The sequence below is a fragment of the Echiichthys vipera genome (assembly GCF_963691815.1).
Source record: "Echiichthys vipera genome assembly, chromosome: 14".
Classification (NCBI taxonomy): domain Eukaryota; kingdom Metazoa; phylum Chordata; class Actinopteri; order Perciformes; family Trachinidae; genus Echiichthys; species Echiichthys vipera.
Window position 1 is genome coordinate 15,454,940 of NC_139839.1, and position 14,801 is coordinate 15,469,740.

Genomic DNA, 14,801 nt, shown 5'->3' on the forward strand with positions numbered 1-14,801 from the left:
AAGCATCAATTAATGCAATTAATGAAAATGTAAAATGAAATCACTCACAGCAGTTGATTTGCAAACGATGACACGAAAACCTTTAATTTAAATAGGAGAAAAGAAAAATCACATAAAAAACTGTACAGAACATTGAACATCGACTTAAAGTTCTTAAATAAAAGACCCCCCTCTCAAAAATAACTAAAATAATAAAACCATAACAAAGTGGGATGGTGTATGATACATTTTGTGCAAAAGAAGTATTAATTGATTTTTCCCAAACTGCACCTTTCAATGTGAAGAGTGCCTCTCTCCACTCAGCTCTCCCCTCTGGTGGGTAAACACAAGAGTTAAACCTCAACATAGTGTCTTAAATGTAAAAGAACCCAAACAAATCCAATAATAATAAAATAGATTTATATTTTAAATATATATTTATATACGAAACATGCTGTACATAGTTTCAGAGATTAAGAAATCCCTTTTTATTGACACCCAGGTCTGTCCTTTAACTTGTGCTTCCCACACAAAAAAAAGCATTACTCCCTGTTGCTTTGGATACAAGATGAATGAGGAGAAAAGAAAAACAGAAAACAGCACTAATCAGAAAGTCTCTGTTTTTCCTGAGTCGAGGGAGTTACTAACGTGTTTCGAGAGGGACACTGACGCACTTTTCATTTTCACCCGTCGGAGCTTCTTCACAGCCGAGACTGACAGAAATATCACAACTGCTGAAAAGACTTTTACATAAAGGAAAAAAAAAGAAAAGCTTTATACTGTGTGTCCATTGCTCAGATGTTAAAATGAGCTGAAAGTGGGGGGGGGTAAAAAGTGTGCTGCTAAGAAAATGTTTGCTGTTCAACAAGTAGAACATATTTGAATCCAGGGAGAGCAAAATGCTGTAGCAGGGCATCAATTGTGACTACCTGCCTACATTACCGTGACACATATTTTTTAACCCCCTTTTCTCATTTTGAACAAAAAGTCTTCCTGCAGAAGAAGTCAATTTCTTTCCCATTATAGACCCTGAGAACGCTGGCCTCTTTTTAAGTTTCCTAAAGGGAAACGTCGCTTCTAAGAGATCATTTGGTAAGAAAACTTGCGTACAAGGCAGTTTTCGGTCACAATGGTTAATGCTGTAGCACAGGTTTATTTCAGAATCATTCAACCACTGCGGACAACACATGGGGACAAAGCCACTGGACTTTGGGAAATATTTGAGACCGAATTTGTTCGGACTACCAGCTTCCTTTTGCGTGATCTACTTCAACCCTAAATCACTGTTTTAATTTGCTTTTCACAGTGGTGAAACAGAGAGAGTGCAGGAGTGGGAAAGACACCAACTTAAAGTGACTTCTCAGGAATACTTCCAGTTATATTACACCTAAAAAAAAATAAAAAATTGGTGCGATGATACAAATGTGATGACACCAAACAAATTAAGGGAGGGTGGGGGGGTACAGCTGACAGAAGGCAGATTTTCAATTTCATACATCACACCATATTTGACAAACCCTGTTAAAGATATCTGTAAGACAATATTAATCAAATAAATATTCCACCTTTGCTTTCAGTATTTATTCAACTTTGTTTGTCTCCAACTAAAACGCTGGACTTAACTGTTGTAGAAACAGCAGTAGTAGTGGGTATACTTGTAGTAGCAGGAGATGCAGAAGCAGTAGTATAGTGATGGGAGGGGCCGTACTGCAGGCAAAGAAAACAGAGCTCCCCCACACAAAGCAGCCTGGGTCCCTTCTATCGACAAAGTCATGAGCTGAGTGGATCTGATCAGAGAGGGCGTCTTTGATCGGTCATCCGAAGAAAACAAAGCAAAACTTGGTGCACCTTAAACACCAAGGAACTTAGATAATTTTTCAAGTAAAAAAAAAAAAGGACATTCCACTCTTTAAAAAAAAAAAAAAAGGCCTTAAGTTTCTTACACTACCAGTTAGTAAGTTTGTGATCAACACAATTTTCACAGATTGGAATCCCCCTCCGCTTGATCCGGATCCATGGGCACCAGCTCTGTCCAAAGTCATCCCGCATCTCCATGTTGCTAGTCAGATTCAGGACTCGTGTCCAGGCCTAAATAGACTGTAAACTAGCGGTTAAAGCACCACATGTTGGCTGGGATGGAAGGGAGTTTTTCCCCCTCCCCTGAAACTTGCTCCATGACAGAACTGTTGAGTGTTGATGTTGTCAGGCACCTCTGTAGGAAATAGCCCAGAGGACAAAGATGACACTTTGGTGGGGTGTGTTCTTTTTTCTTTGTTGAATATGTGTAATGTGCAGGGAAGAAGAAGTAGAGGAGGCTCCTGAAATTGGTCAATATGTACTATTAAATATTGTTCAACTGTAGGTCCAGTGAGAGTGGTAGAATTCGGAAAAAACAAAAAAGGCTTATCACGGTTTCCACATATCCTTCACCTGCAACAGACTGTAGGATCTTTCCTTTTTGATTGGTTATGCATAAAAAAAATAAAAAAAACTTCTGCAGATGTCAAGTGAGAGAAATTCAGAGGCGGTCCTCTATTCTCCAGTATAGAAAAATAATCATTCCTCAAGCAAAATATCCCTTATAATTGCACTGACCTTTCTGACCTGTCACTACTGTTACAACCAAAAGGTTATCCATAGAGACACGGAGTGCCTTCGTCAGAAAACAAAGTTAAGAATGAGTATATCATCAGGAGTCGTGATGAAAGCTGACTTTGGAATAAACGGGTTGGCTGAAATCATTTCATGATCTGACGTGCATCAGTTCAGCATGCTATCAGATATGTGTGACTCCTTTGGCTGAGAAGGAGAGGGGTGAAGGTTATATCACCAAATCCATACAGTATTGCAGTGGGCCTTTAGAGGTTGCAGTGAGTCAATTAAATGAGGGTTGATGGAATGAGTCCAGAAGGTGGAATGAGTCTGGTCGGGCCGGTCCCGATCCAGATTCGACCGCGGTGTGCTTTCACAGCAGAACGCGTCACTCGGGGGGGTCTCCCAGTGCAGACTCAGCGCAGGTGCTCAAGTAAAGGCAGCTCTGTGGATTCGTCTCGGGGGGTTGGGGGGTCCCCTGCGTTCAGCAGGGTTGGATCCATCGTCTGAGTGGCTCCGAGAGGATCTTGTGTCAGACTGGCCTCTTGTAGGGGTGCGGGAGGATTAGGCTGTAAAATATTTAAAGACCGATTTAAGAAATGTATGCCCAACATGTCTCCATGAAAAACCCCACCTAACGTTACATATCAACAGTCATTAAATCATTTGCTGAGAAGTTTTGATCATGATTTTGACAAAACACTGCATAGTTTGGAACAATTTCCTATTTGTGTATCTTAACTGCAATTTTTTTTGACACTATTCACTGACAGCTATAATAAACGCATACACCTATTCAGTCATCTTGCAGTTTGAGTCACAGTAGATTGCTGTAAATAAAGCATGCAATGTGAATTTAGTAGGTAGGTGTGATATTCATAATGCTGGCTACCTTGTTGTCCTAGTCTATATTTAAAAGTACCCACAATAATGTTAATAAACACACAATAAAAGGTATAATTTAAAAATAAGCAATATTTTGTTCTATGGACTAAGTTACATATAAGTGAACTGTTAACAAACCAGAAGTCTCCCCACCTGTGTGCGTATGGTCTGTACTGTTCCTCCTTCCCCCTCCACTGCAGCTGGTCCGTTAAAGCCCTTCCTGCCTGAAAAACTCCACTTGCCAAAATGGCTCTCATAGTGTAGTCCGCCGCCCTGGCCGAGGCCAGCCCGCTGGCCTGCTCTGTGCCCCGCGTTCTCCAAGAGGCCCGCTGGGCAGAAGCGTTCTGGGCCTGGCAGAGTAGGTGGGGCCAAGGAGCTGCTGAAGGAGAGCTGAGAGCTGGACAGCTGCTGGCCCAGGAGCCCCTGGATGGAGGATGTCCGCTGTAGGGATGTGAGCAGTCCTGCCTCCATCCTGCCCTCTGATTGGCTGAACAAAGCTAATGGGAGAGGTTGGGGGTGGTGCGGCCAGCTCTGGGTTGGACCTACAGGGTTGTCTGTACCTGAAATGCAAAAAAAAAAGCCTTTTAATTTAGCATTTTTTTACATTATTATAAAAGTCCAAATAATAATTACTCAGCTTGCAATCAAGCCATGCAAAGGTAAGGCATGAACTGCTTCTAATAAATTTACACCATCTCAATGTCCAGCTGAACCTTTTGACCAGCAGGACGCATGGTTGAAAGTTAGGACAAACAAAAAAACAACTAAAAAGTGGAACCAGTTTAGGAATGATCACGTTGTTACAACAAAAGACGTGGTCGCTTTCAAGACTTACCCATGAAGGGCTGGACAGTGGTGATGTGCGGCTGGGGAAGGCTGGAGGCTGGGGTACTCTGGGTGGTGTGAACGGCTGGGTTGGTGGATATGGAGGTGGAGCCTCCTCCGCAGTCTGAGTCCTCGATGTTTCCTCCACTGTTACAGCCAGCGCCGCAGCCTTTCTGTAACCTGCAGAGAGACTTATATTAGATTTACCATGTTCGCTGTCCCCAAAGACTCGTGTGTACATTTATTACCTGAAGTTTAAATCTACGTACCTGTCCCAGCTACTGATGAGCCACGTGTAAATGTTGTGTGGGCTGACGGGTCCTCCCCACACGGACCGGAGCTGGCTGTGCCCCCCGGCATAAGAGGTTGTGAGGGGGGACACGTAGATCGGGTAGCCGATGGGCTGGTCGCATGAGGAGTTAATCATATTCCTCAGGGCCTGTTTGGCGTTTTGAATGCTGCCACGCTCTGGGTTACGGTTGCGCAGGAAAACCAGCTCCTGCTGTTGCCCCGCCCACAGCCCACGCACACACTCTCTGTTCACCTGTAGGGGGCAGCACAAGGAGGTCAGCAGAGTGCATGAGTGGACAGGCTGAATATTAACAATATAAGTCAGATATAAAAAGACACAGAGTAATAAAGAGATTGGACCTTGATGACTCTGAAGCTGAGGAACCTCTTGTTAAGCATGATGATCTTATACTCATCGCTGCCGTCGTCCATGATGTGGCGCAGTGCCAGTAGTGAAGGCATGTTTGCTAGAATAGCGCTGCGCCACACAGGGTCGCCCTCGTGTGATATCAACATCTTCTCCTCATTGGCAGTGATGGCATCATACAGAACCATAGGATCCTCATACTCATCTGGGGATGTGAAGTGGTCCTGGAGGAAACACGGAATACAGCAATGGTCTCAGTTCAGGGTAAAAAAAAACTGTTATTATTCTCAGGGCTAGTTTCCTTCTTCTTATACCTGATGCAATTTAAGGGACATTCGCACTCCTGGTGCCACAACTCGGTTGAGAAGGTCCATGTCTGCAAACACCCATTCATCCCTGGGAGACGTGATGCGAAAGTCTCCCTTGAAGAGCGCATGGAGGCCATAGAGAAACGGCTCCAAGCTGTCAAACAGACAACAGACAACACTTGCATATTGTGTAGTGACAGGAGGTATCAGCCAAATTAACAGACAGGGTAGTATGGGCCTACCTTGCTGACATGCTGTGGGAGGCTGTGCCCAGAGCTCGTCTTCCCAGGATACACAGCCCAAAACAGAGGTTGACAAGTGGAGAATCCCTTTCACAAGTCACCGGCTAAAACACAGAGGAGTTAAGTAAAAGATGAAATAAAAAAATAAATGATTTGTGTGTGTGTGTGTGTGTGTGTGTGTGCGTGCGTGCATGCATGTGTGTGTTTATATATATATAAATATTCTACAAGTTTTAAATGATTCTGAATACAAGTTAAAGTTTAAGATAAACAATATAATTTTCATTTAATGCGTCCCTGTTTTTGTATTTTATTTTGTACATAAAAGGGCAAAAAAGCCCAAGATTCTAAGCACGGAACTGGATAGAACTGACAGCTACTGCCTTCATTAAAAAACAAATGATCAGGGGCGGTTAGAGCAGTCGCCCCATGTAAAGAGGCTGAAGGTCCTTGAGGCAGCGGCTGCGGGTTCGACAACGACCTGCGGCCCTTTGCTGCTCGTCTCCCCCTCTCTCGCTCACCCCATTTCCTGTCTGTCTTATCTAATAAAAGGCTTGAAAACTGCCCAAAAAATAATCTTTAACAAACAAGACATCACCAGATAGAGAAATGCAGAACCCCATCACTTCTATATTTTCTGTATTCAGCCAATCATCAGACTATGGATAGTAGAGGAGAAGAAAAAAAAATACCGTTTGACGCCTGCTGTTGCAATACTGAATCCAGTCCAGGTAAACCATGCAGAATGAGGAGGGGGTAATGCCGGAGGCCCTGTGGTCATAGTCCTCGTCGATGTTTAGGTTGAAGGTGGGGTCGCTGTCTACGTAGTTAGGCCCGAGACAAGGCCGGAGCGCCTCCTGAATTGTCTCATTAGTCAGCCACTCTTCCATCTTAGAAGATCGACTCACATAGTAGATGATGCTCTGTTTGACCAAACAAACATATGACCCAAATATTCAACCATCACACTTTTAACAAGGTCACAGGCTACAATTTCACTCTGACTGCAATAAAACTTGGATGCAAAGTGAAAAAAAAGTATTGTAAACTCATTCAGGCTACATGTAAAAGCAATGTGAACAGGAAATGTCAAAGCAATGGTACATAAAAACACATCAAGTGCTAGCAAGAAGCACAATATAAGAAAACAAAGCAAAAAAAACAAACTATGGCTTACCTTGACATAGTATGTGATGAGGATTTTACGAAGGTCGAATACTTGCAACATGGAGGCCGCATTGTTGTCGCTGATGCTGTAGCCCTCCAGTACGTACTTGGTAGCGGCTACCTCCCAGGCCAGCCAGCGCTGTCCGAAGGCAGCATTGAATGATAACATGTGGGGAAGGTGACCGGGTTCACAGCAGCAGCAGCCCTCATCCTCCTCTACCCCCTCTGTGATGGCCTCTACCTCCCTCTGCTGACAGTAGGTACCTGGGCAGATGTCAAGCAGACTAAGATCAACTGCACAAGCAAGAAGTTTTCCTGTATATACGAGTAAAGTGTCAATGACACAATAATTTTCTAGAGCTGTTCTTTGCTAAAGAAATACTAAGTTGACCGAGACTCAACGATTTTGTCGACTTTTTTAATTTAGTTGATTTAAATCGACAGAATTGCAAAACTGAGATTAAAGAAATCTAAAAAATATTTAAAGAACCATGCAAAAGCATCACTTTAAATCCTGTTTTATCAGAGGTTTGCTCATAAGTTTCTTTGAAATAAATCATTCAGCATTAAAAAAAAAGCATAAAAATGACTGATCAACTGAAGAAATCTTAGTCGTCAAAGACAAAAATGACCGATTAGTCAACTGATCGACTGAGAGGGCAGTCCTAGAGTTTTCCATCATTTTACAGGTCTAAATATAGGGCTGCAAGAATATTCATCATCTGAATGTGCATAAAAATAAAACGACTTATTTTAAGATAACTCAGATCTTATAATTTTAAATTATAAAGCCCTGCGTTATTTAATTAATATTAATATTCTTCAGAGGCTTATGCACAACATTAACACATATCTTTCTTAACAACCCCAAAATAAACCTGCAGACATGAAACAGATTTTTTTTTAGGAGAATATAATATACTTTAAGAAAAAAGAACAACAGCAACAAAAAAAATCAACAAATTTTTCAAGGTGCACAGTAGCATGACCTTTTCAGCTGCCACTTTTTACATGAATACTATTAAAAGAGCTACCAAAGCCCGATCTCTCTAAATAAGTGCTATTCTGTGAGAACACTTAGATACACAAGTGACATCTTTAAAAAAGCAGGTAAGCAACTCAAATTTAGATCATTCTACATACTACAGACACTGTCAGCCCTGATCATCCCCCTGCTGCTGACCTCTGAATTCAAGACCCCTCAGCTGGAAGGTGACCAAGCCGTTGCCGATCTCGATAATGTGCACCAGAGCGTTGAGGTAGTCTGAGGCGAGGATGAAGCAATCGCCTGTGGTGTAGTTGCCCCAGCGGCCGAGCAGCAGGTCTCCGCACAGACTGTGCTGCAGAGAGCGTGTCAGGTGCTCGTAAAAAATCGAGTTCAGATTGTTGTCATCGGCACCTTTAAGAAAATAAAGTACCATCAGCATAGCAACAGAACAAAATTAGTTATGTGTCAAATAGATAAAATTACGATGGTGAGAATGAGTGATATGCGATACCTGGGTTACGGTCCAACTGAGTGGCAAGTCTGGTGTTGGAATGATCGACACGTTTGGTGCTGCAAACATTACAAACTAACATTAGAACAGAATGAAAAGGCTTTATATATTTTGACTTGACGAAATGTAATTTCCCATTTGCACAGACTTCTTTTTTCAAAAACATACTTGTAGTCTCTCTCCCAGAATTTAACAGGTCTGGTGTATGACGTGACAAACACGGCACTGCCTAGGACAGGATTTAGAGGGGTGGAAAAGATGGCAGAAAAGATGGCCTGAACAAAAAGCACAGCAGAGTCTGAAAGAACACAAGTTAAGGATATTAAGGTTAAAGTATTAGATTGTATTATACAACAAAAAGGACATCACATAATTATTGACATTAAAGCAGTGAAACTGAAGGATACGTGGAACGGCAAAGGGTTGAGCGAAGGCGTGGAAGGCTGAGCCCCAGGTGATCTGCCAGGGGGCAATGTAAGTCAACACAAAGCGCAGCTTGTACAGCAGGTCCCACATCTGAGGATTCAAAGAACAAATACATCAAAAACCAACAACAAACTTCTGTCAACACAAGAGGGGCAGTACAATTCTGCTTTTCAGCCAGGTGTTAAGTTTCTCTTTAACATTAAGCTGTCCAAATTAAAACGGAATTATTTAGTAATATTTGCGAGATGACAGGGTGTGTGCATCCAAACCTTGCTGAAGAGAATGGACATGAAGTAGTAGTCGATTAGGAAGGTCTCCGAGAAGTGTGGATAGTCAAAGTGGAAGAAGAGCGTGGTGAAGCACAGCGTGACGTACTGCTGCGACGGGGCACAGAAGGACGACCGCAGCAATTTCATGCCTGCTACTGAGATGAAGAGAGCTCGGCTGCTGGGGGGGGGGGGAGGATGAGTGACATATTATTCATATTAACGGATAAAATCATAGAGTAAGTATGCAAGCGGCTGCCTGCATGTGCTATAGTTCAACAAAAAAATACATTAATCTAAGGAAACGACAGAGACTATATTTTATGTAGGTCACAACCTGCAGGAAGCAATTCACCAGGGGGGGTGGTTCAGAGTGTCTATAAATGCTATGTTACAGTTCCAACATACACAACTCACAGCAGAAGCACATTTCCCCGGGTAGCGGAGGTAGAAAACAGTATAATGTTTGGATGTGAAGTGTTTAGAGACAGAATGAGGAAAGCCTTACTAGATATCCAACTCTTTATGGTTCTGGCCCACAGTTCGAGCTTCTGTCGTCAGGGAGTTAAGCACGACAGCCGGGTAGATGAAATATTTCTCCACACACTGAAGCCACGCGTACAGCTTCTCAAACCACATCAACTGAGCAGCATCTGGGGTGAACAGAAAGAAGCAAAAACAACCTTACGCACGCGTTGAGGACATCCACAGTCCAAACAGATGCGAAATAAATCTGGCAGAAAATAATTTAAACTGAAAAATGTTTTGCAAGATGTTTAAACAATGGGTGGTATGGCATAGTATTTCTAACATCCCTAGCATTTCAAATACTGGAAATGGATCAGCTCAAGGAAACATAATGCCCTGAGGGCAGATGTACAGAAGGAGCCAGTCTGCTCGACCATGTGTGCAGTGTGAAGTTATTTTACACTGACAAAAATGCCTTGAGATAAAATAAATAAAAACTCTGTTTTAGCCCTTTTAGTTTTTCAGCTATACAAGCTCTGTTGATGTTATTGAGCGTTGATTTGTTGAGTAGTCTATCAGTGATAATCGAAATATGTTGGGGTTTAACTGCTCTATGAAAACTTCCCCTGGAGATGTTTGAGGTTTTCTCACCGGCACTTCAACTAGAAATCGTACCGTTTTTCACTTACTCCACGTGGCTTTTTCCAGTAGGGACTCTGATAATGTTCCAGTTGTTCAAATAATAGGTTGCCTTTTTATACTATTAAGATACTTCCCCATGCTTTGTTCTGTGTGAACGAAGATAATAAGAGCACTCACCTCGGACCTCAAACTGACTATACTCTCTTGATCGGAGCACAGGATGAGCCAGGCAGAACCATGGCAGCTGCTTGCGGAGCTGAGGCAGGAGATAGTGCGTTATGAAGCCTACAACTCCTGCCAGGATGTACAAGACGAAGCTAAGAGCGGGCTGTGGATCAAGGGCAAAAAGAGGAAAAATTAGCAGAAAAACAAAACAATTTTTTCACCAAAATGCCAAATATGTTTTTAGAATAGAACAATAAACCCTGCTTAAACCAACTTGAAGAGCGATGAAAACTGTGCTGGCACTGATGGCGAAGGTAATCACAGCCATGAGGGGACACATGACAAGGTCTGAGTGAAGAATCTCCTTCTACAAAGAGACAGTGAGAAGACTTCAAAAAAAAGAAACCTGACACCATAAAATCAAAAGTGAAACCGTCCCACTGCCTGTGCAGATAAGTGAGCAGTGATCCTTACCACAGAGTTACGCAGCTTCTCAGGAAGAGGGTCCTTGATCTCCACAGGGGGTTCTTCTGGTGTTCGGTTCTCCAACTCCGGGAATAATTTAGACCGGACCAGTGACCTGATGTAAGAGGTAAAAACATACAAAAAGTAACGGTGAGAAAAAATAAAGTTGAACATCAAAGTCTGAACAGGCTGCGTGGTGAAAGCAGCTCGTCTTAACAGAATACGTTCAGGCACACTTCTGTGTGTACTAGGTCACTCGTGTATTGGCAGCGCTCGGAATCAAATATAAAATCAGTGTAGAAAGTCCTGTGTAGACTCATAGCTATGAGATGCTACTTCAAAGCAGAGGGGGGAAACTAAAACAAAAACACGTGTGTCAAAACAATAATACTGCACTTCAGGTTTGAGCTTGTAGCTTCTTCAGGTGTGCTCATTGACTCATCACAGCTACATGTAAATTTCACCTGTAATCTATCATGGATGTAAACACAAAATGTCCAAAGATATCAAAGGCCATTACTGAATATGTGAAACTAAATACTGACCACAGGATGGTGGGGTCGCTGCTTTGGCGGCTGAGGTGGTAGGATAAGGCCAGGAGTAGGCCACAAAACACAGAGAACAGTACTGGCACATGGGCATCCCCCCACGGTGCCTAATGTAGAAAAAAACAAAACAATATTAAATTAAGGACTTTCCAAATTAATACTTACTCTGATCAGAATGTCTGAAGCAGACAAAACACTCAAAACGTCTACTTTCATGTAGAGTGTCTCGGTTCCACTTACATTGATAGCACCAAGGCAAAATCCATACAGCAGAGCAGCCCCCAACACGCTGCGTATGAGGCTGAACAAAGATGAGAGGGGGCTGGTAGTGGCTGAAGAAAGAGACACAAAGAGAAGATCAGGAAGAACCTAAACAAGAGATCAATTTCTAAGCTGATGATCTTAAGATGCTATAACATTTCTCTAATTTCCTGACAAGGTATTACATAATCATTCTGTATACTTTATGTAGACAAAGCAGCAACCTTCCGTGCTGAAAAATAAAGCCAATAGTTCATCGAATAGCCACTTGAGGCAGGCTCCAAAAGCAGGTCAGTCCCCATCGGATAGGTTAAAATGTCCAACTTAAAAGCAGAAATAAATCTGTTTACAGCCTTGCTTTAAATTTCCCTGTTCATGACAACTACACCGGGGTTAATTTTTTTTTAGTGATTAATTCCGAAGAAGAAACAACACTCATCAGTGATAGTTTCCTCCGAGGTAGAGACCGGACTTATTCACATGACATTCTACCTGGAATAATCTGCAACATCAAACATAAAAGACTGCTAACCTCAGGCATTTCCAGAGGCACCCTGCGCACCTGCATGCCCTGTAAAACCTACACACCGGGGCTCATTTTTTTTTTTATGTCGCATTTGTTTAAATTATATTAGGGCTTAAAGTTTTGCAGATACTTTGAGTGACAGGTTGGTGCCAAGCATAGACTGTAGGCTTCATTCAGCCAGCTTCAGCTTAATCCACGCTTCACCTCTTTGCCCTTTTTTCAGATGACCCTTGAGTGAGGTGGAGCCAGGCACTGCCAAGATGGCCATGGCCCACATTTAGCTTTACAACGGCTCTTCAGAAACCTATGGCTGACGTCATGGAGACGACGTCCATTTTTTCAAAAAATGTTTTGCAGTCTATGGTGTGGATATATTCTTACCAGTTCCACCAAATATGTGCATGTCGATCTGCTCCAGCAGACACATCACAAAAGTGTTGACCTGAGGTAGCAACCCAAACAGGAAAATGACCGGGAAACACAAGGCAAACACTGTGGGACAAAAAAGAAATGTTAAAAAAACTAAACATAAAAATGTTCTGTGTGTAGTATGCATGGGATGGATTAGTGGTTTATGAAAATTAGTGGAGAGGTAGCCGTGGTGTAATGAACACTACTATTCATGACTATACTGTTATTAAATTACAGCTCCAATAAAAATTATAGATAGGTCGGTATTAACAATCTCAGAGGGAGTGGTGATCCCTGAACACCCAATACAATAAGAGTCATGTATAAAAACCAACCGATGAGCATATCTCTGACACAGAGCAGGAAATGTGCAGAGAAGAAGGTGACACCGTAGAGGGAGAAGGGTTGCAGGCTACCAGAGCGCCCGGAGAGGTCAAAGATCCAGATCATCACGCAGCACAAGCAGAAGTAGACTGGCCGACTGTACACAATGATCCAGTTATGGCCCTGTTAAATGAACAAAAATAAGCCATCATTACTCAAAAATAATAAAGTGACATGTCTTGTTTTAGTACATTTTAGCATATAAAAAAGGTGTAACTACTACTCACATGCATGGGAGAAGCTGCATCTGGTTGTACACTCTGAAACACAGAGGCAGGGAATTTAAACTTTGTTTCACATACAGTTTGCATTAAAAAAAAAAGAAGAAGAAAAGAAACAACATTTAAGGTGGAGACACCACACAGAATCATTTGATGCATATATTATTTTGTATACAATATTAAAACAGTGTGCATTAACTATTGCATGGGAAATATACATTTAACACTGTAAAGCTTGGTGTTTAGTTCAGTGTGAGCACCTGCGTCGTGTTGTTGGTCAATCAAACGATATGGTGTAAACACAGAAGTGGTATTTTTGCTGTGCAGAAAGGGTGATTGAAATCCACTTTTCTAATGAAATCCAGAGGTAAGGTACCTTGAGTAAAGAGTACTGGCAGCTAGCAATGACCAGGCAGAACTGAAAGACCCAAATGTCCCTGAAAAAGTCCTGGAGCAGCAGTAGGAACCCCAAGAAGGCCACCAGACTTGCCAGCACCACAGCAAACACGTTTTCCCCCACACGGCGGTTCCTGGTAACAGAATGCAAATAAATCAATATTAGGACAACTTAAAAAGAGCCATTCTTAAAAGAAATGTATTAAAAACCCACTCAAGTAGTTTTCACAAAGACTCTGAAATTCACCAATGTTTTCTTTGGGATATGGATGAATAGAATCTACACACTCAATAATACTCTTATACACATTTGAGTGTTATGTTTTCTTCAGTTATACTGTTGTATAATATTATATGATTTAAATTACAATCATATTGTATTATTATTATTATAATAGTTTGTTGTTTTAAATTAATCAAACACTACCTAAAGTGGGTCTGATTTTTTTTTTCAAGATTGTTTTATGAAAATCATATTTTATAGCCTGATTGGATAGTTCAGCTGAAGACAGACAGAAAAAGGGGGGAGAGAGGGAGAAGACAACATGCAGCAAAGGGCCAGAATCGAACCCATGATGAAGATTTCAGTCTATGCAGATGGGGTACGCGCTTTACTAGGTGAGCTATAGGACACCTCATACGACTGCATTTTGTGTTTATTATGTAACATGACCGCCCTTCGGCCGTTTACTTCCTGCAGGGGTACGTCCTCATCAGAACAGTTTTTTTCTAACATTTAGAGTCAGGAGCTCCCCCCTCTTTAGAATTTTGTTTGGGCATTTTTTGCTTAATTCTCTCAACTATTCTTTTCAATTTCTGTGTGTGGCTGTGTGCACATGGCCCTGCAGCGCCTGCCTATGATAATTAATGCTTTCAACCTACAAGGACAATGGAATTCATCATAAGAACACAAGTACGAACATGAATCATGAATCTGAAAAATGAGGCCCAATGTTTTGACCTCTCTATTTCACTTTTTTCTTTCTCTATACATATCACAGTATTTGATCAAGATAATGAACATGAAAGGATAACAACTGGACATGTAACACACACAACTTGATTAAAATAAGCTTAAGCTTGGCTTTGTTTTGGAGAACAAGGGACCAAAAAGCATATCATCTTTCCCCTACAGTCTGGCGTACCTGTCCAATAAGGCAAGAAGAGCCAGTCGATCGTAGCGAACCCTCAGCCACTTTCCGGGCAGCACCCAAAAGCGATAGTACTGTTTGGGTTTGACTTTCTCCTCAATCATCAGAGTGTTTTCGTGGGACTCTTGCAGAGACTCGTGATCCAGATCAAACTAGAGAGGAGGTGGAAAATTAGGGATTCATTCCGAAGAAGAAACAACACGATCAGTGATAGTTTCCTCCGAGGTAGAAACCTGACTCATTCGCATGACACTCTATCTGGAATAATCTGCAACATCAAACATAAAAGACTGCTAACCTCAGGCATTTCCAGAGG

At 42.0% G+C, this 14,801-nt stretch overlaps 1 protein-coding gene across 2 annotated transcripts in view; it reads right to left on the reverse strand.

The window, feature by feature from the left end:
• Positions 1-167: 167 nt before the first annotated feature.
• Positions 168-14,801, reverse strand: part of LOC310956692 (pecanex-like protein 3) — a 25,315-nt gene continuing 10,681 nt past the window's right edge. Inside the window, exons 10-35 of one of the 2 annotated variants that reach the window (XM_083927023.1) lie at positions 14,784-14,801; positions 14,480-14,637; positions 13,315-13,468; positions 12,945-12,977; positions 12,669-12,840; positions 12,304-12,414; positions 11,376-11,467; positions 11,133-11,242; positions 10,597-10,702; positions 10,397-10,489; positions 10,135-10,285; positions 9,356-9,500; positions 8,851-9,025; positions 8,563-8,671; positions 8,324-8,453; positions 8,156-8,214; positions 7,840-8,055; positions 6,667-6,920; positions 6,182-6,412; positions 5,490-5,593; positions 5,254-5,401; positions 4,933-5,163; positions 4,551-4,825; positions 4,292-4,461; positions 3,610-4,016; positions 168-3,140 (exon numbers count right to left, since the gene is read on the reverse strand). The exon at positions 14,784-14,801 is cut by the window's right edge and continues 124 nt beyond it. In XM_083927023.1, coding sequence (XP_083783149.1) covers positions 2,988-3,140; positions 3,610-4,016; positions 4,292-4,461; positions 4,551-4,825; positions 4,933-5,163; positions 5,254-5,401; positions 5,490-5,593; positions 6,182-6,412; positions 6,667-6,920; positions 7,840-8,055; positions 8,156-8,214; positions 8,324-8,453; positions 8,563-8,671; positions 8,851-9,025; positions 9,356-9,500; positions 10,135-10,285; positions 10,397-10,489; positions 10,597-10,702; positions 11,133-11,242; positions 11,376-11,467; positions 12,304-12,414; positions 12,669-12,840; positions 12,945-12,977; positions 13,315-13,468; positions 14,480-14,637; positions 14,784-14,801 — 4,005 coding nt within the window. In that variant the 3' untranslated portion in view covers positions 168-2,987. Of the gene's footprint in view, positions 3,141-3,609; positions 4,017-4,291; positions 4,462-4,550; positions 4,826-4,932; positions 5,164-5,253; positions 5,402-5,489; positions 5,594-6,181; positions 6,413-6,666; positions 6,921-7,839; positions 8,056-8,155; positions 8,215-8,323; positions 8,454-8,562; positions 8,672-8,850; positions 9,029-9,355; positions 9,501-10,134; positions 10,286-10,396; positions 10,490-10,596; positions 10,703-11,132; positions 11,243-11,375; positions 11,468-12,303; positions 12,415-12,668; positions 12,841-12,944; positions 12,978-13,314; positions 13,469-14,479; positions 14,638-14,783 lie in introns of both variants that reach the window. The other variant, XM_083927022.1, reaches the window with a different exon arrangement.